The sequence below is a fragment of the Cetorhinus maximus genome, chromosome 13 (genome assembly GCF_964194155.1).
Source record: "Cetorhinus maximus chromosome 13, sCetMax3.hap1.1, whole genome shotgun sequence".
In the NCBI taxonomy this organism is placed as follows: domain Eukaryota; kingdom Metazoa; phylum Chordata; class Chondrichthyes; order Lamniformes; family Cetorhinidae; genus Cetorhinus; species Cetorhinus maximus.
The window spans coordinates 46,133,187-46,160,833 of NC_135891.1; the positions used below are offsets into that span (position 1 = coordinate 46,133,187).

A 27,647-nucleotide genomic window follows, 5' to 3' on the forward strand; every position below is an offset into this window, starting at 1 on the left:
GTATAAAATTCTAACAGGGCTAGACAGACCAGGTGCAGGGAGGATGTTTTTCCTGGTTGGGGAGTCTAGAACCAGGGGCCACAGTCTCAGGATATGGGGCAGGCCATTTAGGACTGAGATGCGAAACATTTCTTCACTCAAAGGGTGGTCAACCTGTGGAATTCTCTACCACAGAAGGCTGTGGATGCTGGCTCACTGAGCATATTCAAGAAAGAAATGGATAAATTTTTGTATATTAGGAGCATCAAGGGGTATGGAGAGAAAACAGGAACATGGCATTGAGATAGAGGATCAGCCATGATCATATTGAATGGCAGAGCAGGCTCGAAGGACTGAATGGCCTACTCCTGCTCCTAGTTTCTATGTTTCGCGAATCCTCCCCATGCATCCCCCTCCACCACTAGCAGTTAAACTGCATGCAGCTAGACCACACGTGATTCTGGAGGGAGAAGTGACAGGGCTTTTCAGAGCCTCATGCAAGCTCTCTCCCACACACACACGGGGGCTTCGTCCATCACACTCATCTCAATGTCCTGAGCATTTTCAATGCTGCCTGCTGGGATTCTTTCTCAGTTGTCCATCTGAGCTGACCTGCATCTCCGCCTATTCACTGATCACATTCCCATGCAGCACCTGTGCCGTCCAACACGCGGCTCTGCTCACTTTCGATTTCAGAAGCATGGCAGTTGCAAGGTATGTTTTCAGCTCCCCGACCTTTCCCCTCTCCCAGTCATTCATGTCCTTTGCCCCCATCACTGTTGACCCCCCCGGCATCACCTTCCACCTCCCCACCGTCACCTACCAACCAGAACCCTTGCCATTCCAGGATGTCCAGGTGCATGTTTCCTATCGTCCTGAGAATCCCACTCCCTTTCACATTGACCTCCCCGACCACCTCCTTCCCACCCCCAGAGTCCGTGTCTGCTTCCGAATCCCCACCAACCATCCTTGCTGTCCCTTTGACCACTAGCGTCGCACCCTCACCTTCCCACCCTTCTGGCTCACTCTGCCCACCCCCACCTCATACTCACCAATCCCTCCAACCACAGTCACCCTCAGTTCACTCCCCAGAAGGCAGCCATCGACTCCACAGAACCCCCCCTTGCACGTTCACCTGGACATTTCCACCTCCTCCCCCACCTTTACCCTTCCTCCACCCTTACTCTTTCCTCCAACTGGACTCCTTCATCCCCCCCAGACTCCTGCCTCCCTCTGAAGTCCTTCCTCTCCCAGGCTCCTTCCCTTACACCTTCCTCCCCCCTTGCACCTACCTCCTCAGTTTCCACATTCTCCCCCATTACACCCTCTGTACTCGCTCATCCCCCAACCTCACACCCCCTAACACCTTTGTTTCCCCCAAAAATCTCACCCCCCTCGTTCCCCTGTCCCAACTTCACCCCCTCCGCACACGCTCCTCTCCCAGTCAAGCCTAGACCTTTCTCTCCCACCCTCCCCGATACACCTTCCTCTCCCACTCACAGCTGGGACCTTCCTCTCCACCCCCTCGATGATCATCCATAGTATACCACGACCAAGACACCGATGTCCCAAAGCAGCCCCCAGACATCAACAGAGAGCTTCCACCTTCCGTGAGCTGTTTCACAGAGGAGTTATGTCCATGAGAATCTACCCAGCATGCGGTGCACATGTTCCTCCAGGGTCCAGTAGCTGTGGGGCTCCAGCATCATCTTCTCCTCGGATGTCCACGACGTGAGCAAGGCCCTAACAGTAATTCCAACTTCTGCACGTCACACTTGTCAAGACGTGTTCTGGGCCAGCATGTTTTCCCACCGACGTGGGCGGCAAATTTGACATGGATGGGATGATTCCGGTCAGCAGGGCTTATAATTAGATGCAGATGTATTAAAGTGATGTCCCTGACTTGCGGCAGTGGGAAATGTGGCCTGCCATTGGCTGTGGAGCGGGCAATTGCAAATTGGTTTCATGGCGGCATAAAATCTGATTTTTGGCCTTCCCGCCATATTGTCCACTCATGCCTGTCATGACGCCTGACATCAATGGGAATGGAAAATTCCGGCCTAATGCTCTTAAAGGTGCAGGACCCTGAGCAGTATCTATTTATCATCATTTGTACCAACAGAGAACTTGAAAAATCATAATGCTTGTCCCAACAGCTCTGAGCAAAACATATCGAGCTTACTTTACTTCATGGTAGCTTAATATCCCAGAATAGGTTAGCCTGACGGTGGAATTGATAGTTTATGCTTCTATTGCAAGATTAATGATAGCTATGTTGTGCCATTGCAATTTCTGACAGCTAACAGCAGGAGTTTGTAGCTAGGGAGCATTTTACACGAATGAAGTGGGAAATAGAGTCAGGCTAGTCAGTTAGAAGAATAAAAATCCTCAGTTGCCCCTAGTTGTTCAAAGAAATTGGATAGAGTTTTACAGTTAAGATATTTTTGCTGCTATAATACGTTTATCACTGCATGCTCACAGGTGATCATTAGGTGGACATTTTCTACATTCCCAATGTTTTGCCACCAATAGATTGCTACATCTCAAAATCCAAATGTTTGAAATCATTGTTTTAGCCACTGAAAAAAGCATGAACAGGCCCTCAGGTTAGTCACATAGTGACATGTAATTGGGACACTCAGAGGCTAGCTGGGACTCTCCACAGCTCAGCAACCTTATATAATGGATAAATGAACCAAAAAGATTGACAATTTAAACCTCTTTCTGTACCACGTCATATGGGGGAGAATTGTTTCCCCATCGGGGGTGCTGAGCGGGAGCAGGCACGCAGCCAATCGCCGCCCGTAATTGGCTGCGCACTGCCATTTTATGGGCCAATTAAAGCCCGCCTAGCATGAAGTGCACCCAGAAGCGCTGAGCGCTCCGCTCCATGTGCGGGCAGGGGGAGGAGGGAGAGTCGATGCCTGCGCTCTTCTGCGCATGGGCGTGAAAGAGCGCAGAAATTTCCCTGAGGCATGGAGCTGCCTCAGGGGGATTAATTTAAATTTTTCATTATTGAAGAAAAAAAAAATGTCAGACATGTCCCCTCGTGTGACAGTCTCACATGAGCTGGGACATGTCAATTAGTTTTAATATAAAAATTTTTTTGATTTATAAATCCTTCATGAAACTTCATCCCACCCGTGGATGAGGTTTCATGATAAACGCGAAGGCTGCCTGGACTCTTCGCCTGCCCGCCAACCTTAAGGTTGGACAGGCAGCCCTGTCAATTGTTTCAATTACTTTTTAAATGGCCTGAATAGGCCTTTGACAGTTCGGCGGGCGTGCAGCTGACTCCGGTGCGCGCCCACCGAACTGAAGATCGGAATGGCGCGTGGTGACATTGGGACGCACGCCCGATATCACTGCGCGTCATTTTACATGTCAGCGAGCGGGACCCGCCCCCACATGCCGACCAGAAGATTCAGGCCATGATCTCAGCTAGGGTGCCAATAGCGCTTCTAAATGTGGCTTAGCGTCCTTAGATTAGAGGGGTGAAAATCAACCTGGATTCCTGCTTTTGACTAGCATCCAGCAAACATAGATAGAAATGCACATTTGTGGGTCTTAGGTGAAAGCAAAATTTGACTGGCTGTGGTGACTCTGCAGCCAAATTAAACAGCCAACACTCACCACTGGGGCTCAGCACATCAAATAATGGCCAACTTTGTGCAGTACTACAGAATGACAAGTGTCCCTGAACTCATATCCTAGTATGAAATCAATGCCTCCAGCAGAAGTGAAAGGGACAAAGTGAGTGGGGGGATACAAGTAAAATTGCTAACAAAGAAGTGGAAGGAAGTTGAGAAATCCTGGATAGGAGTGTACAGTTCATGGGCTCTTGTTATTTAGAATAAAGAACCACTGTTTAAATGAGAGTTTAGACATTAACTCTACATGGGTAACTTGACTCTGGGACACAAACTATTTTGAGTTAGATTGTATTTTTCACTTGGAATGGGATATTTTGCATTAGTGACTGACAATCAGATTAAGTTACCAGAGTTTTACTTTAATTGCCTAAAGACCTCAAACAGATGCTGCAACAAATTGGCATTACAAAAGGCATGGGTCCTTTCAGATGGGGCTTAAAAATATTGCACAGGAAATACAATAAATTATAAAGAGCTAGTAGTAATGAAAGGGATAAAGGAACGGTTGGGATGATGGAACCCAATGGCAATAGGAAATGACGGAGTGAAAGTAATACACAGCGTATAAGGCTGACGGTTCATTCACAAGCCAGATGTTCACACACTTGTATTTTCCTCCCTTTCACTTCTCTTCTGTTTTGAAGAATTGACTCATGGCTGGGTATAGTTTCACAGGTACCAGGCACTCTCAGGTACCTTCACCTTTCTTGATGTATTGAACCTAGACAAAATGTAGCAGTAGGCTAGTCAAATGGGTATGAATCACATCAGAGTCCAATCATATCCCTGCTGTCATCACTCACATGTGTACATATATAACAGGACCTGGAACTTTTGCTAATGCTAGATCACATCTGCTGTCCTGGTTCATTCAGCTGACATGGGACTCTCCTGCTCTCCATTGCAAGGTTAATCACTGTATATACCACAGGAGAGTAGATAATCACACTTTCAACAGGATTCAAACAAAATTCACTGTGTTGACCTGTTACGCCAAAGTGCAGTCCCTCTCACACTGTAAAATACAGTCAAATAACTAGAAGTTAATAAATTATCTGGGATGTTGAAACTTGAATAATAAGTGAAGGAAATTTTGATAATAAATGAATTAAGAAATTAAACATCATAATAATCAGTGTAAACAACTGTACAGAACAAATGAGAAAGGAGCACACCAAAGCCATGATGATGTCATAGGCTTTATAAATCACTGAAAGGCATCTAGAGTTTCACTGTTCGTTTCCTCAGTAATGGAGATCAGGGGCCTACGGTAAATTATTAGTCTGAGCAGTAAACAGCATTGGTAGAAACTCGTCATTTGCAACACTATTACCTGTGTATATGCACTAAAAACATGGCTCTCTACTTCATCCATAGAATCCATCCCATAAGATACTGTACCCAGATGAAGACGCCTGAACTGCATCTCATTCTTCGTAAGAGTTCCTGTGAAATGGAAAGGCCAAGTTAAAGATGTGAGATCTTGGAAATTTATGGAAGTACAGTTCAGTTTCTTATCCGACTGCCTTCAAGTCAGTACCTAGGCACTCAGTGATTGTGATTATGTCCATTGGAAGACAACATCATTCAACATGACACTGTATTCACCTGACCCCAGATACAGAGTATAATTCTGCCTTAGTGCAACTGTATATGATGGATGACAGCAAATTGGGAGTCCACTTTATAGCTCTCCTGATTTTTAATCTGAAATTAAAAATTGAGAGAGATGTAATATGGGCTAGCCATTCACTTCCCCTGTTTTACACCACTCCATGAAAGTCAAAATTACCTGCAAACACTTTTCAGCAGGTGTCAATGGACTGCGATCAAGAGTGGCTGGTTACTTATCCCTTCCTAGCACAGGGAATGCAGGGGTCAATTGTTGTGCCCCAATTCCCCTTCTTAATTCAGGGCTACAAAAAATAAGTGTAGCACTTAGTACTGGCCAGCCAACCGTATCCAATTCAGCACAGAATGAGATTTAATATGGAGGTGTTGCACTTACCAACTGGGCCACTTGGGGAACTACATCCCAGCTTAGAAATTACCTGGCTTCCTATCTACAAACTGATAACTTCCAGTAGTCGGAGAGAAATTACCTGGCTTCCTATCTACAAACTGATAACTTCCAGTAGTTGGAGAGAAATTACCTGGCTTCCTATCTACAAACTGATAACTTCCAGTAGTCGGAGAAAAAAACTGGCATACTAAATACTATATTAAAACAACGGTTACGCTAATTTGTCTCCATTGCAGCATCTATATTTGAAAAAATAAATCTCTTCTTTCAATTACCCCCCACCCTGCCTTCCACAGGCAGACCAGAGTCAAGATGGCTGGGATTTTATAGGGCAGCAGTGGCCCCATCCACTGATTGGAAAGTCAGGAATAACACCGCCTTGGCCAGTTGTAGGAGCCCCGATCCGATTTTATGTGTAGAAGGCAGCCAACTGCCTGCAGTCAGGGCTCCCATGTCTTTAAGGGATGAGGTCCCACCCACAAGAGCCGCCAGCCAATCAGATGGTTACAGTCCCAACAACGCCAGTGGAAGCCATGGGAAGGTCATTCATAAAGACAGTTAACGTGTTTCCAAGGCAGCAATCCTAGCAAAGTGGTAAGCCCTCCGTGAGACGCAGGGTGCCCAATCAGGAGCTCTCCCCGTGCCCCAAACCTGCAAGGAGGCCGCCAGGGTATACCTGGTGTTCTCTCCACATGGCAAAGTGCCCACTCACCACTGGTAAAAATAGCAGTGGTGGGAAGAAGCACTTAATTGGACACTTAAAGGCCTCAATTGGTCTAAAGACTGGGCGGCCATCCATTATTTTTTCTGCCGCATGGCGGCAGGATGGCGATGGGCACACCAGCTCCTGCCACTTACCCCGTTGTCACCCATTCTACCCCCTTCCCCAACCCACTACTCACACCTCCCAGCACACTCCCTGGGACCCCAAAAAAACAGGCCAAACTTTTAGGAAATTTGCAAAATCCAATTTGTTGGAGACAACACTCCACCTTTCACAGACAAATTATACCACTGATGAGACCCAAGAGAGATGAGGTCATGGCATTAATCAGGGCCCTATTCTAAATAATATGATTATTATGGTTTTTACATAGTCTTTCCATAAATGGAATTTTCATAAAAGCACATTTTTAACCTGATCTAAAGGTTTGTCAGGTGTAGAAAATTTGAAGTGCTCACACTTCAGGAAATTATCCAATACAAAATGCATTCCAGATCCAGATGGTTTGGGATTAGAATGGTTGGATTATCATCCTTTAATATAGTTTATATTACGCCTTCTTGGGGACACCCATGGGAAGTCCTTTCAGCAAGCGATTTGACTGCTTGACATTAAGAAGATATCTGCGACTTAACACTCTCTCACAACGTTTCAGTACCCCAAGACAAAGGTGCTAGGTTTTCAAATGCCCATGCGCGTGAGGTCAGGTGCGCACATGCTTTGAAAATTGCGCTGCCGGATGGTGTGCCCATCTTCTGATGCCTCCAAAACGTGCTGCAATTTTCGACTTGAGTAACTGTTTGGCCACTTGTATGCACCGTGAGGTTGCTGGCCCTCTGTTCTCCTGCGTGCTCCAATCTGCAAGACAATGGCATACCCAGTCATGGCTACTGGATGCCTTTGAGCATTGCACTCCAGAGCCAGTTCTTGCCCCCAGGCAGTGGCTGGCAGCACTACTTGAGCATCAAACTTGTCTCTGGTCCAATTGGGGCTTTGCCTATTAAAATAGTGTCGCATGAGCAACATAGGACGCCCAGAAGGACAAGGGCAGCAGATAGTTGGGAACACCACCACCTGGAAGTTCATCTTCAAGTCACTCACCATCCTAATTTGGAAATATATCGCCGTTCCTTCACTGTCGCTGGGTCAAAATCCTGGAACTCCCTTCCTAACAGCACTGTGGGTGTACTTACACCACAAGGATTGCAGCGGTTCAAGAAGGCAGCTCATCACCACCTTCTCAAGGGCAATTAGGGGTGGGTGGTAAATGCTGGCCCAGCCAGCGAAGCCCACATCCCATGAATGAATAAAAATAAATAAATAAATAAGGTCCGGACTTGAAAATGATCCGAGCATCGGGTTTCCAAACCCCAGCTTGAAAATCCAGCTCTAGATTACAGTTATGTCAGAGAGCCTCAGCTCTTGTGTAATCTTACTGAGTTTCCTCTGCATCACCTTGATATCTTTCCTAACGCAAGGCAGCCAAAACTGAACATACTATTTGAACTCAGACCTAACCAATAATTTGTCTTGGTTTAGCATTGCATCTTTGCTTTTGTATTCTGTGCCCCATTTATAAATCTAGCAGCCTATATGAATGTCTATTCTTTTTTACAGCTTCATCAACTTTTAAAGATTAGTAAATCTGAATCTTGAATGTCTCCTTTCCTGTTAAAGTTTTACAATTCAGTGTATATGTCCTCTCCTTACTTGCCAGCAGAAGAATTGGGAAGAAGCAGAATATTTCTGACCAGAGGCTATTTCTCCTCAAAAAGGGAAAGCACAGAACTCCATAATCCGTTTGTCACTCACCCTAGTTTTCCTAAGGTCCAAATTCATAACATTAAAAACAGTGATCTATTCATTTATGAAAAACTTCATTAGTTTTCCACAAAAGGTTATAACGCACCCAAGAACATAAAAGGGATTTTCTGTCTCTTTAAAACAACAAAATTCAAGCCTGCAATAATATTTTGGTCTGGTGATCACGAGCTAAAAAGCTGCCTGAAGGAAGAAGGTAACAGAGCGATTTAAGGAACAGCAACAGAAAAAAATATTAAATGTTTCACTTCCTGAGGGGATTGCTCAGTCAGCTATGTTTATTTTGTCTCAGATTTTATTCAAAACTCTTTATTCTTCTTCAGAGACAGGCAGCTCATTATTAGAAAGTTGCTGGGGCAGTACAGGATGCTGTGTTACAACATCAATGCTCACAGTGAATCTTAGTCATACAATTTTACAGCACAGGAGGAGGCCATTTGGCCCATTGTGCCTGTGTGGTTCTCTGAAAGAGATACCTACCTAATCTTATATCCTTACAAATCTTTGTTTTACAAATTTTCATCCACTATGCCTTTGAAAACCATTATGGATTCTGCTTCCCCTGCTGCTGATGCAGCATTCCAAATCTTACCACTGTGTGAAAAAAAACTTATAATCTCTCCCTTTGTTCTTTTTGCAGCGATCTTAATTTTATGCCCACTGCTGACTCACCGAACAATGGAAATGGAAGTTTATCCAAGTTTACTTTATCAAAGCCTCTTTTAATTTTGAACATAAATCTTCTCGCAATCTTCTTTGCTTTGATGAAAAGCTCCAGCTTTTCAATTCCCTTCTCCTAACTAGAGCCTCTTATCCTTTTTATCATCTAATAAACCCTCTTCCTTAGCCTCCCTATGGCCTTGATAATCTTGAAAGTGCTTGTGGATGGACATCAGAACGCAATCCCAACATAGAATTCCGAGGTGGAGAGGGATCTAGGTGCTCTCGTGCATGAGTCACAAAAAGTTAATATGCAGGCACAGCAAGTAATCAAGGAGGCTAATAGAATGCTATCCAGAGGGCTGTGTGACTTTGGAACTCGCTGCCTCAGAAAGCGGTGGAGGCAGGGTCATTGAATACTTTTAAGGGGGAGGTAGATAAATTCTTGTTAAGCAAAGGAATCAAAGGTTATCAGAGGTAGATGGGAATGTGGAACTCGAAACACAAACAGATCAGCCATGATCTTATTGAAGGGCAGAGCAGGCTCGAGAGATCGAATGGCCTGCTTCTACTCCTATTTCGTATGTTTGTATATAACCATTACCTGTCTTGTCTGTGAGTACATAAGAAATTCTCCCAAGCTGCTCTGGAATGGTGCTGGCCCGTACCAAAGTGCCAGGAATTTTAGAGTCTTTCCGAATCATCAAGCTGTAAACCATCTTTCCCATGTCCAGGTTGACACGTAAACTGTATGGATCAGAAAGAACATACATAAATAAGACCTCAACATTTATGGCCACAGAAACAACTAAATAGTGGCTGAATGCACTGAACATGTGAAGGTTCCTTTGGATAACTAAATTAGGATTTGGCCAATCATTTTTTGGGCTGCAAAAATAAAATATTACATGAGTTTCAATGCCACTGTAGTAGAAAAATATTTGGTATGGTTTCCAATTTATAATGAACAAACCAGATGAGGTTTAGTGGAACTGATGTCACCACAAAATGCAAATATACTAGGGGTCTGTGGGGAAATATTATTTTTATTCTTTGCTGTCCTCCTCTCTTCAAAGGCATGAACATCTTGCTGACATACATTTCAGGTATTTTCTAGTACTTCACCCAAGCAAACATTTATTCATTCATGAGCCACGTTCTGATGAATTTCAGGCAACTATGCAACTCTATGGAACATTACTATCCAAGTCTAATCATGTCCTCACCTGTCCTGGAAACTTTCAACAGGGGTTGTTGAACATTGACAAGAATCCAGATTAACTTTTGCCCTTCATCAATCCAGTATAATTAAGGCCAATTACAACACCTTGAATTTCACCCTTGTTAACTCAACACGAAGCAGGGATTTTAACCTAACTCCTTCCTACTTTGTAAGGTTCAGCTGGTTAAATTCATTGAAGCACAAACAGAACCATAACTTCAAAACAGGGGCAAGTTTGGATTGGCTGGGAGGTTGAAGTGCAAAAAGCCTGAATCATGATTTATGCACGCCTTCAACCTGCCCACCTCTAGTTTTAATGGACACAGGAAGGTGGGAGGACAACGTACCTGCTCCAATGAAGCAGGTCAGCACTTTAAGTTTTATAATGAGGCTGTGAACCTCATTGTTGTTCCTCATTTGAAATGTAACAGTGGGCTGTCAGACACAGGAGGCAGCTGGGTACCTTGTCATTTACCTGCTTAATCCAGCATGCTGCCAAGACAACCTCTCACAAACAGGTACCCACCTCTCCAGAGGCTCCCAATTCCCCCCACCAGCAACTGCACCGCCCCCACCCACCTCACCTTAAGCTCCAAGACTCGCTCCCACCGCCCCTTCCCCCCCCCCCCCCAAACCCTTGGGATCAACCCTTGTGGGCAAGGTCCTACCCTGTGTGGCAGCCTCAACTGACCTGCTCCCTGCCCAACTGGTAGCCAAGACTGGCAATCAGGCTGGCAAACCTTTCCATGACATTACATGTACACTGTGGAGTAAATCTGCAGTGTGTGGGAGATTTCTAACTTCCACACTTCCCATGCCTTACCACTTCCAGTGGGTCAGATAGGATAAAATCCAGCCCACAGTTTTTGTTCTTTAAACAAATCTTCCCAGCAAGCCTTTGCAACCTAATAAAACATATTTCTCAGGCAAATATTTGGAGATCTCAGCTGGGATGTGCACGTTTGTGTGAAAGTATTACTGACAGGACTTAAAGTTAGCATACACACAAATGTTATTGCAGATGTCAATAAATGTTTTGATAGGTGTATTTAGACAAAATGGAAATATCCATAAATATTAAGATCCAAAATTAAAGATGTTGACCTGCCAAGATTAATTTGTTAGCATAGAACTGCAAAACCTAACCATTAACAAGCTATTAGCAAAAGCGTCACAAACATGCTCTGTTAACTCATCCTCCATTCCTCTATACAGATCCCATACATGGGCAGACACAACAGAGTCAACTGTGCATCAGTCTTTGTATGAGGAATGGGGCCCATCTATACAGGGTTCACTCTAAAATAAATACTGAGCTCCTTTGATGGTTCACCAAGTTTCTGCAATGAATAGCTGAACCTTAAAAACCAGGAGGGTCCTGGGTTTGTACCATAGCCTGAGCCAAGATGGGTCATTTTAGTTGGCTAGGCTGTAACAGTATTACAATTAACATGGCTAGGTTTGAGAGCATAAAATCAACCAGGACTTGTACTCTAATCCCTGTTAGATATGCACTAGTCAGTTGACCAGAGGTTCAGTCTCAACTATGATCACTTCCATGAAAATTAGACTGCCATCACCAAGGTAGACACATAAAGAATGAACCACTGGGCAAGGCGCTTGGAGGTGAAGGGAGGTGTGATTCTTGAGAGGAACCATTCCCAGAGTCAACTCCTTCATGAGAGGAGTAGGAAAAAACCAAAAGAAAGGAAAAGAAATACATAAGATCTAAAATCAATTATTTATCCTTTTTTAATTCTTGGGGGTCTTATTTAGGTATACGAGGATAAGGTATGGCAATGCTGTAGAACAAAACATTTTGCTGCCTCAACATTGCTATTTTTAAAATCATTAACCTCAGAAGAACAACCTCTCCCCAGCCAACATTGTGGACCTTGAACAAGATTTGCAGCTGAGCACTGACTGCTAGGCACTATGTAGAATGACATAAATGCACTAATGCTTTCTGCTTCGACTACTCCACGTGTCCACATTCTCATCACTATATCTAAAGAAATTCCTTCTAAATTTATTATTTGTGCTGTTAGTGGCTCCTTTATGTTTGCACTCCTTTTTTTTCTGGGATCATCCACAAGGATAAATAATTTTTCCACATCTATCCTACTGAACACTTCCATGACATTGAAGTCCTCAGTCAGGTCTTTCCTTTTCTGGAGATAATCTTCAAAGCAGTTAGGTTCAATTCCCTGCTCAATTTTTGCTGATAATTGCATTCTCTCAATTCTGGTAACATCTTTGTAAATCTTTCCCACACTGTCTTCAGTGCTTCACTATCTTTTCTGTCAGGTTTGTATGACTCCTCTGAAAAAGGTGTAGGATTCTCATGAAAACAAAAAAAAGCTGAGTGCAGTTTGAACAATAGAACCACTTGGGAAATCTCTTGCTCTCCCATATTCCTTTTATTGTAGAGAGACCAGAATGGTCCATATCTGTTTGAACCAAGGTTCTATGCAAAGTTAACATTACCTACCTGATTAGATATTCAATTCCACCAGAAATGAACCCAAGTATTTTGTTTGGACTTTAAAGCTAAACCAACTTGTGTTGCTACACTTAGTGATTGATGTAAGTATATTCCCAGATCTCTTTGCTCCTCTATTGTATTTATATCTTACTTTCCAAATAATGAATGGCTTCTTATTCGTCCTACAAAAATGTACCACCACACTTTTTTCGTTATGCGGAATTTCATTTGCCATCTATCTATCCACTTTGCAAGCCTTTTTATGTCATCTGTCTTTTTGGGGTGGCCTTCTCCATTACAGCTATTTCCTCTAACTTGATACTTCAAATTTCACCACTACAGCTCCGATGTCTAAGTCTATATCAATCATTCACTCTCTGTTAGTCTATGAAACATCCCTTAACTCCTACTTTGTTTTGTAGCTAGTTTTCAATCCATTCTGTAACCTGTTCCTTGGGTCAACCTGTCCTAAATGTTGTCATGATTTGCTTTGTGCATATTGAAGACCTTCTGAAAGTTCATGTATACCACATCCATTGTGTTGTCCTTATCTACTCTTTGTGTAGTGGGAATGGCATCCTGCAGGATCTGTTGTGAGACCATTATTGCTTACCACGTGCATAAATGTTTTAAACACAGAAATTGGCAAAATAGTTCAAGATTTGTAGAAGGTACCAAATCGGGGATATATGTAAAATATAAATTGATAGGGCAGAGGACATAAAAAGGAGATTGGAAACAAAAGTCTTAAAAAGATTGCTTTTGGCAGGCAGAAACAGACCAGATTCAATTGGTGCATTTACCTGATTGGAACTATTTGGGAAAACAGAAGGAAGAAGCGAAACAAGTGGAGATACCAGCGACCCCTGAAGTGCTGCAGGGAGATCATGACAAGCGACAACACCACCAAGGCAACAAACAGGATCTTCATTAAACAATTCACCTCCAGGTCAAACAGCCCCATCTAGGAGGGAAAAAAAAAATCAACAAAACAGTTTCTGTGCATATATATCCATAAATTTAAGGCTCCACAACATTTTCTCCATATTCATAATTCTGTATGAAATCATGTTACGGTACATGTAAATACACAAATATCATTCAACATTTTCACCTGTGAGAAGTGACAGCTATCTTGCTTGCGACCAAGAACAACAATACGAAAGCTATTTAAGCAAAGTTGCCAGATAACAAGAGATACTGGGAGGTTATTTGATTATATTGTCCATTTTTTAAAAATTGTATGATGACGTAACTTCTAGCTCTGGATTAGATTTATTAGAGAACGGTGAACCTAATTCTGGTTCCGTTCCCACTCAGGGTACCAGACTTGATGCCACTCCTGCTGCCACCTTCTGGTGAGGAGATGGGGGCAGCCCTCAGTCAAAATTTAATAAGTGCTAATCTCCAGATGAAGAATAAGCTGTTTAAATCCAAAAAATCGTAGTAACTTGAAGTGGGTGCTTCACAATAGTAATTTTTAGCTTGCATGTTGGGAAACCATGCCTATTTAAACACACGGATCAGAAGTGGATAGCTACCATTGGGAGGCAGGTCAGTCATATTTCAAATGAATTGAATCCAATTTTGTCAACCTCAAGCTTCAAAGTACATCCGAACAAGGGCATGCGTACAAGGAGCAAGAGTAGGCCATTCAGCCCCTCGAGCCTGCTCCACCATTTAATAAGATCATGGCTGATCTGATAGTAACCTGAAATCTGCATCCCACCTACCCCCGATAACCTACCACCTCCTTGCTTACCAAGAATCTACCCACCTCTGCCTTAAAAATATTCAAAGACTGCTTCCACCACTTATTCAGAAAGAGAGTTCCAAAGACTCACGACCCTCTGAGTGAAAAATTTCACCTCATCTCTGTTTTAAATGGACGAGCCCTTATTTTTAAACAGTGACTCCTAGTTCTAAATTCTTCCACAAAAGGAAACGTCCTCTCCACATCCACCCTGTCAAGACCCCTCAGGATCTTATATGTTTCAATCAAGTCACCTCTTACTCTTCTAAGCTCCAGCAGATACAAGCCTAGCCTGTCCAAACTTTCCTCACAAGACAACCTGCCCATTCCAGGTATTAGTCTGGTAAACCTTCTCTGAACTGCTTCCAATGCATTTACATCCTTCCTTAAATAAGGCAACCAATACTGTACACAGTACTCCAAATGTGGTCTCACTAGTGTCCTGTACAACTGAAGCATAATCTCCCTACTTTTGTATTTAATTCCCCTCACAATAAATGATAACATTCCATTAGCTTTTCTAATTACTTGCTGCACTTTCCAACCATTATTTTCGAACTATAATTGACTAGTTACAGACAGGTTTTATTGAAAAATTCTATGCTCACCAAGGTGGAGGTTATTATTACTGAGAAATGGAATCCAGTGTGTCTCAAAAATTCCCTCATAATCAAGAACTTCCAAGGTCAAACCTAGCACAGCCAGGCAGAGTAAAATTCTCTCTACTCTGCACCTTAGCCCCAACCTCAGAACAGTGTCAACTACTGAATCAATGTTATATTTATCCATGCATGATATCCTGCGCATCAAATGAACAAATCATGTTTAGTTAGGCCTATCCCCACTAGGAACTGTCTGAAGCTGCCCAAAACTCATTTCCCCAAAAGGACCCCCTTACAGCTGGCAGACAGAGGAAATGTTGATAGCATTACCCTAAGCTGAATTTGAGCATAATCCACAAATCTTTATCTATCCTGGTGTACAGCATATTAAATTTTATATATTCTAGTACATTTCCTTTGGGACTGCACATTTATTTTTTAGAATGGAGTACACCCAGCAGCTGGAACCCACGAGACTTTAATGGGATTTCTTGTCAGTCCCAGAAATAGCCCTGACAGGTCAGACATAACCCAAAACTTTCATCCAGAGATTTTATTTTAAAATTTCATTGACATCAATAGACAGTAGGCATCTGAGTGCATAATTTTTTCTGAGAATTTGCACATCCAGTCAGATAAGCAAAGAAATTCTCACACCTTTCAACTTAGGGTTTGTGCAACTTCTGCATCAATCCGGTGAAACCTTTTCTAAATGTCGGTGTTTATAAATCGTCATAACAAATGAGGAATGGTTTTCTGCACTATTTGCTAGAACAATCTAAAATTTTCATGAAACATAACTAAAATAAACATTATTAAAAATATTGAGGGAAATTTCTTAAGTGTTATTCTTTACATGGGAGAGAGAATTATGGGATTTATTGCTAACCATTTTCTAGCCTAAGATTTTCAAACTGCACCTTGTTCTTTGGGTGAGAGGTGTTCATGACACTTCGCATCTCTTTGCCTGTGTAGATAACAACTCCCACTGCAGTACCTTGAAAAGAGATCACATCAGAAAACACAAATAAGCAAGTAGCACAATAAGAATAAACTTATTTTAAATGACCGACAAATCAATCTGCTCCACAGGTTCAGTGGGTGCTAAAATGGTCAACGTGCTGTCTATTGCACTTTAAAAATGTGATTGAAATATTACATTGTATAGGGTTAGGCAACTTAGGAAAGTCCCAGGTTTGATCGCAGGCCAGTGTGAAGTTAGGCAATCTCCACTAGCACGAGTAAGGATGCTTCAGTTGGCACAATGTTCCTGGGGTTGGGAAAGGGTAAAAAGGTGGGAAGAAGGAGAGAAAGGTGTTGAAGGAGGGGTGAAGATGGAAAATACACCGCAAAGGAAAGACAAAGTGGGAGCGGGTATAACAGCCTGACATTAATTTCACAAAATTCCAGTACTGGATTCTGAGAGTCTGCATCAGTCAAGGGAACTCCTACAGGCTTCACTGCATCAGAAAGCCACACATGGCAATTTGAACAAAGAGGCATTTGAGGACTTGTAAGTCAGAATGGAGTAATTACCCGACTGCTCTATCACAACTGACCTTGCAATTTTACTACTGTGTATGGGGGAACACACAGCCTGCAGTGTCTTTCAACACAGTCACACTTCAAGAGAATAGAAGGCCATTATTAAAAGCAAAGCTTTGACATTTTGTTAACACAATTTTGACACTGAGCTGTATTATCTCATTTTAGGGTTATACAGCATTCAAAATATTGGGGCATCACTATCTACTGGAATACACATTGGGCAAGTGGTACGAGGGGCATGCGGTATGGTAGCATGGTGGCTCTAGCTTGAATCCCTCTCACTGGGCCATAGGTAATGCACAGCAACAAGTGAAACGTATGATTTGACAAGCAGTGACAATGGTATTTTCTATACTAACCAAATGTATCAAAAAAACCACTACATATGAAACATATCTAATGATTTGATTGAACTAATAAAGGGTGTACAGCAATTACTTAAGACAAAAAGTAACCATAACCAGGGAATAAATTAATCAACAATTATTTTAAATGTTTATATGCTGAAAATCTTCAGTTTATATTAAATTTAAGCTGCTTGTGCCACTGATACAACCTACAGCACAGTAGTGATAAATGGATTTATAAACAGAACAGCCACAGAATTGGAGGAAACAGTCCAAACTTTCTTCTGTATATATTCTTACAACAATTTAGATTTTGGAATGGTAATTTTGGCCAAACATATAAACTGGTGAAGATGGCAAATCTGGAAATATCACTCCGAAACGAGAGAAAAACTGCAAAAGCTGGAAACACATTGCAGCTACCAACATCTGTAGAGTGGAAGGACTCCAACTCAAAAATGGAACAAAAGAAAGGCGTTCAAAAGGGGTGAACAGAATGAAGTAGCTGAGGAGGTGACAGCTGTGACAGGCTCCACCATTTATATAGAATTACAGAATGGTTATAGCAAAGAAAGAGGCCATTCAGCCTATCGTGTCTATGCCAGTTCTCTGTAAGAGCAACTCACCTTGTCCCAATCTTTGTCTTTTCTTCACAGCCCTGCAAATTTTTTCTCTTCTGATAAGCGTCCATCCTCTTTTCAAGGCCATGACTGAATCTGCCTCCACCAAAGTCTCAGGCAGTGCATTCCAGAATTTAACCACTCACCGCGTAAAACAGTTTTCCAAATGTCAGCATTGCTCCTTTTGCCAATAAGATGAGGCTGAAGCATTTGCTACAATCTTCAGTCAGAAGTGCCAAGTGGATGATCCATCTCGGCCTCCTCCAGAAGGCCCCAGCATCACAGATGCCAGTCTTCAGCCAATTCAATTCACTCCACCTGATATCAAGAAATGGCTGAAGGCACTGGATACTGCAAAGGCCATGGGCCCTGACAACGTTCCGGCTGAAGACTTGTGCTCCAGAACTTGCTGTGCCGCTAGCCAAGCTGTTCCAGCACAGCTACAACACTGGCATCTACCCGGCTAAGTGGAAAATTGCCCAGCTATGTCCTGTACACAAAAAGCAGGACATATCCAACCTGGCCAATTCCGGCCCCATCAGTCCACTCTTGATCATCAGTAAAGTAATAGAAGGGGATTTCAACAGTGGTATCAAGCGACACTTGCTTAGCAATAGCCTGCTCACTGACGCCCAGTTAGGGTTCCACCAGGGCCACTCAGCTCCTGACCTTATTATAGCCTTGGTTCAAACATGGCAAAAGAGCTGAACTCCCGAGGTGAGGTGAGAGTGACTGCCCGTGACATCAAGGCCGCATTTGACTGAGTGTGGCATCAAGGAGCCCTAGCAAAACTGAAATCAATGGGAATCAGGGAGAAAACTCTCCACTGGTTGGAGTCACACCGAGCACAAAGGAAGATGGTTGTGGCTGTTGGAGGTCAATCATCTCAGCTACTGGACATCACTGCAGGAGTTCCTCAGGGTAGTGTCCTCGGCCCAACCATCTCCAGTTGCTTCATCAATGACCTTCCTTCCATCATAAGGTCAGAGATGGGGATGTTCGCTGATGATTGCACAATGTTCAGCACCATTCATGACTCCTCAGGTACTGATGCAGTCCATTTCCAAATGCAGCAAGACCTGGACAATATCTAGACTTGGGCTGACAAGTGACAAGTAACGTTCGCGCCACACAAGTGTCAGGCAATGACCATCTCCAACAAGAGAGAATCAACCATCACCCTAAGATGTTCAATGGCATTACCATCACTGAATCCCACACTGTCAACATCCTCGGGGTTACCATTGACCAGAAACTGAACTGGGCTAACCATATAAATACTGTGGCTACATGAGCAGGTCAGAGACTAAGAATCGTGCAATGAGTAACTCACCTCCTGAAGCCCCAAAGCCTGTCCACCGTCTACAAGGCACAAGTCAGCAGTGTGATGGAATACTCCCCACTGTCTGGATGAGTGCTGCTTCCACAACACTCAAGAAGTTTAAATCATTGCAGGCCAGGAGCCCCTCAATACTCCTCCAGAGTCCTTGTGGCCGCAGCTCATACTGGAGAAGCTGGCAGATGTGAACAACCACATCCCAGGACATACGAGGGCACCTCTGGCATTACCTTTTGCTCATCTCCAGATAAGAGCACCGCCGGCGACACACCCATGATTGGGGTAATGCACGCCGTTGCAGTGGTCCATGCTCACCAGCACCTTGACCATCTGCCTCTTGCTGCTCATGCCCTTGCTCCTCATGGCCCTGTGCCAACTGGCATGGGCCCTCCTTCTCCTCACTGGATGAGAGCCATTACCAAGGCATTGCCTGCAGCTTGCATCATCAATGCCTCAGTGGATGTGTGAATGAATTGAAGTGATACATTGTGTGAGCATGTCCTTTACAGGTTTCCCTCCATCTCAAAGCCAACAGGCAAGTGCTAAGCCCTTCATCTGGCCTCCGTCTAGACATGGCATCCCCACCCCATCCCTTCCAGGTTAAGGACACCCTGGAGGACCAGAGATGGGTGGTCATTCCGTTCATAGATAACTATGTATGGAGAAATTGTTCTTTGACCAGGGTGATGAGAGCCATGTGTATGAAGCCTCACGCAGACACTTTTCTGCTTATAGAGTCCATTGCCTTGGTAGCATAGAATGACTAACCGCATGACCCCTTGTCAGCCATGAACGTTCACCTGGGAGGATGGAAGTTTGGAGTCGTAGGTTGGCTACCCTCCACCAGCCCTCGAAGGCATTCCACCTCCCGCCCTCCCTTCATCCCTGCCTCTGACTGCAGCTGATGGCAAATGGCACAGAATGAACGCCAGCTCCACACCTTGCTGGGATCTTGATATTAAGAGGCCCATGAGCCAGGAACAAACTGGCTGCCGTGTGGGCATCACCATAGAGGGGAGAACAGAAGTGAGCATCTTTGAAAACCAGTTGTCTCATAATTATTAGGGTGTCCCTTCAGTCGGCCACTCTTGGTGACCTTGAACTCCACTCACCCGAAATGACCCTCCACGCACCAGGAGGGATCTCACTTACTGACTAACTGGGTGGTCAAGGTTAGTTTTGAAAAATGGTGCACGTCACCTTTCAAACTTGTTCCACCACCTTCTACCCTCCCCCTGTCACCCACCAACATCGCACCCCCCCTCCCCAGCAACACAGAGCCACCAAATATCACCATTCCATTCCTCTCTGTCACCCTTGAACCTACCCCGGTTTCCCTGGACCCTGTCACGATCCACCTCCACATGCCTTTCCTCACCTCAGAGCCGACATTCGTTTCTATCCCCATGTCCTCCATGACTGTGCCCCATCCTATAATCCAAGAGACCTGTCTTGTGCCCCTCTGTAACCCACCTGATGAGACCTTCACTTACCAGACTCACCCTGGACCTGCCGCCCTACCATATCCAATGCCCACCCCCCCTCTGACTGTGACTTTTCCCTATCACCAGTACCTTGAGTTCTCCCCCCAGGACCCCACAATCGACACCACCTACCTACCTTCTAACAGCCTCTTCCTCTCCTCATCCCCCCAGGCATTCCCCTTCCCCAGCCACTCTCTCCACCCTTCCCCCATAAGTCTGCCCCCCCAGTCCAGCCTTTGTTCCACCCTACCCCCACCCAGCCTTCCAGCCTTTGCCTCCCTCCGTTGGCTGATGACACTCAAGTGAAGTTATGAGAGGTCCCCAAGAAGGAGAAGGCAACATCTACTGACCTTTGGAGGGAGAATTTAATTTTGGCTAGATGGCCTTTTAATGAGCATGCATGACATGCTAATGCTTGCAAGTACATTCCCGGCATTGTTCATCGGGAAGCTCGACCCGCCTTCAACCCACCTTAAAAGTTGAGAGGACAAAATTCCAAGAGTTTATCCTGCCATCGGGAAACAGGTTTTTTGCCTCCCGCCAAATTAAACACACCCAACTCTCATGATTCCCGCTGCTGGTGGGAGTGGAAAATCCCACCTGTAATGTCTGTTAATCGTGTAAATGAATATAGTCACTATCATTGTTCCCTTTAGATTTTCTTTCCCATGCGTGACCTGTTTGCTGCATTGCCTGGTCCCTTTTAGATAGCTGTGCACCATGCACATGCGCATCTTTAATCAAACATACACGTGCACAGACTGTTTGTTGCACTGTACATTATGTTCCGGATTGCTGCACGGTTGCACATCCACGCTACAAAGAGGAAAAACTTATTACTACATTAAAGAGAAACAGGACTAGAAATGTATTTACCTAGATTTTTGTGCATGGGGGTTGCAATTTTTGACTTGCGCACACCCATTCACATGGAGGTGGGCAGCACACAAAATGTGTGTAACCCAGGAGAACTTAAGGGTCACACTCAGAAGAGAGTGGGAGCACATAGCCAGAAAAGTTAACTCCTGTGTCTCAGCCCAATGACCTGGCAGCAGTGTCACAAGAGGTCTAATGGCCAGCAATGAATGACCTTCACAATCTCCTGCACACTGGAACGCCAGCCTCTCACGCTGCTCAATACACAACACCTCCATCACTCACCTAGCAGCACTCCCTGGCACACCGGACTGATGAGCACTTGAAACGCCATAGCATACAGGACTATGGGCCAAGTGCTGGAAAATGGGATTAGAATACATTGGTGCTTGATGGCTGGCACAGACATGATGGGCCGAAGGGCCTGTTTCTGTGCTGTATAACCCTGTGACTCTATGAAGCCTAATATTTAGAGACTCCACCTCCCCCTCACACACTGACAAATGTTGTCAGCCTCACACCCACATTTTCCTGTCTCGGCACAACTCCAGCTATTCAACTGCAATAGGCACATTACCTAAACATAGTGCGACACAATCACTGACATTCTGCCCTCTCTCTTGTAGGACTAGGTGGCACACAGTCGAAAGTAGGAGAGCAGAGCCTGTGGGGGACAAGGGTGCCTGCATCTCCTGAGGTCTACAGAGGAGATGGCTCTCTACATCATGGTGCCAGCTGTGGCAGAGCCCATGGCATCTGCTGTCACTGAGAAAATTGGGGCTGGCAGCATGTTCCTACATAATGCCCCTTTTCAACTCTTAGCTTACCCTCATCCTGCAATCCATCATGATGAGGAAGCTACTGATGGTATGACCATGAATCTCCTGCTTCCCACCCCACCCCACCCTCTGTACCTCACAATAACCTTCCCCTTCTGAGTTTCTACTTACAGACATCCACCTGCCCAGCTGCAGCAACCCCAGGAGGAGGAAAGGGAGAAACAGCACTGATAAAGAGGCCCTTTCACCTGCCACTGCAGATCCAACATAGTGCTTCATGCTCTTCTTATGTGTCTGAACAACACAGGCATTGCCCAGACTTGGGATCCTGGTGTCACATCAGCCAGCTGAGCTGTGTGATACCTAGATAGCAGCAAAACAATGTGTTTTGGCACACAGAGGACAGATAAATATGCATGTGCACATCTCTAAGGACACTGCATGGACTGTGCAGACAACGGTTGGAGGAGCAGCTTGTCCTGTGAAATTCAGGTAGGCCTTCATATTGTATTTAGAAGCGACGCTACACAAACACATTTTGCAGCCACGATCTTCCTGAAACCATCTGACAAACTGTTCTTTGCTTCTGGAAGGAAATAAAACATGCACTTTGCACACAATGACATATTCTCACTTAATTCAGCAGGCCAAACAAACTAAACAAACAATAAAAAGTCTGCAATGGATGTTGTCATGAAGGTGACTTCTCCTGAAATGCCCATTTACCACTCAGCAAGGCCTAATCAATGGTAAGCAGTCAAGAGGTTTACAGGAATGCTTTGAAAAGTTGGAAAATGAGGAACCCACGGGCTTCTTTTCTGTTCCTCAAGGGAAAGAGAAAATCACCTTACCAGAAGCAATGACAGTACTGGCCCACAATGTATTCTCGATGCTCAAACTCTCATTAACTGGCGGGTCACTATCCTCCTAAAACATACAAAATGAAGAATTATTCTTCCAATTTAAATAGGTGCAGTATCTCAAAGGTTCACTGCTCCCTGACTGCCAACAAAAATTCTAAATATTATCACATCAATCTGCAAATTAAAGCAATATATTTTTCAATATGAATGAATTCAGCCAGAGTGCCACTCCTGCTATCTCATCAAATGGCCATTTTTATTGTGTGCTAGCTAAGCAACTGTTCTCTGCCATCAAATCCCAAGCACTAGTGAGGACAAGTGGCTCACTCGTGTAGTTCACTCTAGCAGAACCAGCCGAGTTAGTGAAGCACTCCTGCTTTCCCCATGACTGAGAGGCAAGAACCAAATGGACTAGAAGAATTTTCAATCTATGCGGAGTCAGCTGTTCGTAACAGGATGGTACTGTGACCACGATAATTGTCTTCAGGGCCTTGGGTTGGGAAAGGAGAAATCTGAAGGATTCCCATTCCTGATCTATATCCAGCAATCTCTGTTCAAACTGCATGCATTGTAATATTGGGAGAGAAGGGCTTTTGTTACAGCTATGATGCATTCTCCTGTGGTTGAATAAGCAACCCACATTCACTTGAAGCTCTCTCATGAATAATGGTCACTTGGGCGAGGCTTCAGAGGCTGTTCTATCTCCATGGAACAATACGCCAGGAAGTAGCCAGCACCTTCAGGGGACAATGGGAGAAATGTTGAGGGGAAAAAAGTGGTAATAAGCGCGAAAGCAAGTTTTACCATTCCCCAAAGATTGATATATACATGTTTACACAAAAAATAAAACAAATTAAAAAGTCCCTCAGAATCAAATCTTTTAAAAATGGGATGGCAATAACACAATATCTAGGATAACATTGCCAAATACTGAATTATTATCAACCGCTATATGGAACATTTTCTTCTCAGTCGCCAATGCGAACTCACCCGAGTGAAAGTCCCAATAAAACTGTGAATGTCAAGGTTTGGTTCTTCTGCATAAACATAAGATCGTGTTTGCAGCAGATCCTGTGGGTAAAAATGAAAACAGAGTAAGGGTAACATGTGTGCCATAGTCTGACAGATGCTGAGTGATGATAACCTGACACCAGTCTCATCCACAGGAAACCAGCACAGGCAGGTTTTTTTTTTGGTCAACTGCTCAATAATAAATGCTTTGTCTATTTACATACAAATCATGTTCCTGAGCCTTTACAAGATTTATTGATGTTTGTTAGAAAAACCACAGGTTGACCACTTTGGGAATTTCCTGATACTCATTAAGCACATGAAGTCGGAGTGTTTGCATGTCTAGATTTGTATGTGTGCAGATGTGTTACAATTTTGAATATCCATAGACAACTTCTCTTAATTGTACAGTCACTCCCATGCATGAATCTACACCCTTTAGATTTTTTAGTTAATGCCCATTAATAACTATTTACAGGAAAGCACTGCCCTTGGGACATAATAATACAACCCCCACCCACACCATACAAACTGAATAATGGGTATTTTGGGGATCCATACAGACCTTCCAAGTGATCCATAAAGCAGGGTCGGCCCTACACGTGGGCGAGATGGGTGACCACCCAAGGCATCGTGGTCAAGAATAGGCAAAGGTGCAGTGGTTGAAGATGTGCTCCGCTCTCCCCAGGATCCTGCTCTCCCCTGCTCCTCTACTGCTCTTTCCAAGCACTGCTCCCCTTTGCCCCTGCCTCTTCGTGCTCTGCTTTCCCGGGCTTCCCTCTGTGCCCCTACCTTTCCGGAGTACTTCTTTCTCCATGCTCCCACTTTCCCTCAGCTTCCCAGTGCTTTCTCTGTGCTCCTGCCCGCTCTATGCTTCTCCTCTCCCGCTGCTCCCCTTGTGCTCTGCCCATGTTCGTACCCTCTCTGTGCTGCTGCCAAGGATAGACAGACTGCAGTGAGAAGCAGACACACCCACCTCACTGACATTTGTAAGTAAATACCTGCTTTCTTAAAAGCATTATTAAAACACTCTTTACTTGCAGCACTTTCATATTGATTATTATACAGTATTATAATGGGGTTGGGGAAGGTTGCCCGTGATTACTAATCCATTAATAAAGGGGTCCGACAACCAAAGATCTTTCAGAACTACTGATCCAGTTATTGCAAACTGGTCTTTGTGTAATAGTACAAAATAATGAATACAATATTTCTAAAATCAGTAAGTTGTCTTGTTTGATTTAAATAAATTAATTTGTAGTAAGCCTCTTTCATTCTAAACCTTCTAAACTTGATGAAAGTTTGCACTCAACTTTCTGTTTAAAAACTTGACTCTCTTACTCATTGTTTCTCCATCTTGATTTGTGTACGTATAGAGTTTTGGAAGAGCATGCATTTACCACTATTGCCTCTCTGGCAAATAAATCCTAAATAAGAACATTGAGTTCTGTTCATGTAAGCAGTTTAAGATACATGCAAAGTAATGGCAGCAGTGATTTGAACTTAATGTGGCTCACAAGCTTCCATGTTATGTACCTAAGGAGCTTACAAAGACAAAAAAGCTCTGGTGGTTTTGCTACAACCTATTAATCTTGTATTCCAAACTTGGTGCAATTTAAAGAGGTTGAACAGACAGCTATTCTAAAATATAATTCATTCTCACGCACAATAAATATACACACTGCCTTCTGAAAACTGAGAATATAAAGATAAGGTTAGAGGCAGGGCAGTGCAATACTGCAAAGATCTCTCGTTTCTCCAGGCACGTTTATATTTGAACAGAGGCTTTGGCAGATTAGCACAATTTCAAAGCACAGTTCTCCATCCATTCGTTTTTACTATACCTGTGCACTGTCCCCTGGGGATATCATTCAGAGCCAACCTGGATGTAAGTTCTGTGCGGGAGTGGTATTGTGAGGTTGGGAAACCTGATAGAACGGATTTCCCAAATGTCCTGTAGAAATTAGCTGCTGGGAGCCTTTGGGCTGGATTGTGCTGAGCGTGTTTTCGGCGGGGCGGGCACCTAAAATAGGGAAGATGCCAACACCACCACCTTCCTGCTGACCCCCGAGCTCACCCCCATAATGGGGGTAGGGGTGGTTTGGGCAGGTGCCGAAATCAGCATTTCACCTGCCATATTTAAATAAATAAATAAAGATCAATTGAGCTTGATATTAAGCCAATTCATCCCAATAATGTGCTGTCCATGGACCATCAGCAGCAGCAGAATTGCACAAAATCACAATCTGTAACCTCATGGCCCGGCATATCCCCCACTCTACCATTACCATCAAGCTAGGGGGTCAACCCTGGTTCAATGAAGAATGCAGAAGGGCATGCCAGGAACAGCACCAAGTATACCTAAAAGGGGAGGTGGTGGCATAGTGGTATTGTTGCTGGACTAGTATTCCAGAGACCCAGGGTAATGCTCTGGGGACCAGGGTTTGCATCTCACCATGGCAGATGGTGAAACTTGAATTCAATAAAAATCTGGAATTAAAAGTCTAATGATGACCATGAAACTATTGCCGATTATTGTAAAAACCCATCTGGTTCACTAATGTCCTTTAAGGAAGGAAATCTGTTGCCCTTACCTGGTCTGGCCTACATGCGACTCCAGACCCACAGCAATGTGGTTGACTCTTAAAAATATTAGGGATGGGCAATAAATGCTTGCCTAGCCAGTGTCGCCCACATGCCATAAATGGATTTTTAAAAAATGAGGTGTCAACCTGAAGCTACAACTCAGGACTACTTGCACGCCAAACAACGAAAGCAGCAAGAGATAGACAGAACTAAGCGACTCCACAACTAATGGATCAGATCTAAGCTCTGCAGTCCTGCCACATCCAGTCACGAACGGTAGTGGACAATTAAACAACTCATTGGAGGAAGAGGCTCCACAAACATCCCCACCCTCAATGATAGGGGAGCCCAGCAAAAGATAAGGCTGAAGCATTTGCAACAATCTTCAGCCAGAAGTGCCGAGTGGATGATCCATCTCGGCCTCCTCCAGAAGGCCCCAGCATCACAGATGCCAGTCTTCAGCCAATTCAATTCACTGAAAGTGATATAAGAAACGGTTGAAGATGCTGGTTACTGCAAAGGCTATGAGGCATGACAATATTCCAGCAATAATGCTGAAGATTTGTGGTCCAGAACTTGCTATGCCCCAGCCAAGCTGTTCTAGTACAGCTACAACACTGGCATCTATCCAGCAATGTGGAAAATTGCCTAGGAATGTCCTGTACACAAAAAGCAGGACAAATGCAACCTGGTCAATTGATGGAAAGGGTAACTAACAGTGCTATCAAGCAGCACTTTCTTGAGCAACAACCTGCTCACTGATGCTCAGTTTGGGTTCCGCCAGGGTTACTCAGCTTCTCACATCATTACAGCCTTGGTTCAAACATGGACAAAGGAGCTAAACTCCAAAGGTGAGGTGACAGTGACTGCCCTTGACAGCAAGGCAGCATTTGACCGAGTGTGGTAGCAAGGAGCCCTAGCAAAAGTGGCGTAAAGGAGAATCAGGGGGAAAACTCCCTGCTGGTTGGAGTCATAGCTTGCACAAAGGAAGATGGTTGCAGTTGTTGGAGGTCAGTCATCTCAGCTCCAGGACATCACTGCAGGAGTTCCTCAGGGTAGAGTCCTAGGCCCAACCATCTTCAGCTGCATCAGCAATGACCTTCCTTCCATCACTAGGTCAGAAGTGGGGATGTTCGTTGATGATTGCACGATGTTCAGCACCATTCGCGACTGCTCAGATACTGAAGCAGTCCATGTCCAAATGCAGCAAGACCTGGACAATATCCAGGCTTGGGTTGACAAGTGGCAAGTAACATTTGTGCCTCACAAGTG

The 27,647-nt window shown here is 44.2% G+C and overlaps 1 protein-coding gene across 3 annotated transcripts in view; it reads right to left on the minus strand.

Moving 5' to 3' along the window:
* The window catches only part of atp9a (ATPase phospholipid transporting 9A), a 211,068-nt gene that overhangs the window by 105,064 nt on the left and 78,357 nt on the right, over positions 1 to 27,647 (minus strand). For all 3 annotated transcript variants that reach the window (XM_078555359.1, XM_078555358.1, XM_078555357.1), the window contains 6 exons: positions 23,769 to 23,849; positions 22,767 to 22,842; positions 15,843 to 15,919; positions 13,371 to 13,531; positions 9,465 to 9,607; positions 4,966 to 5,078 (listed from right to left, as the gene is read on the minus strand). In XM_078555359.1, coding sequence (XP_078411485.1) covers positions 4,966 to 5,078; positions 9,465 to 9,607; positions 13,371 to 13,531; positions 15,843 to 15,919; positions 22,767 to 22,842; positions 23,769 to 23,849 — 651 coding nt within the window. The remainder of the gene's footprint in view (positions 1 to 4,965; positions 5,079 to 9,464; positions 9,608 to 13,370; positions 13,532 to 15,842; positions 15,920 to 22,766; positions 22,843 to 23,768; positions 23,850 to 27,647) is intronic.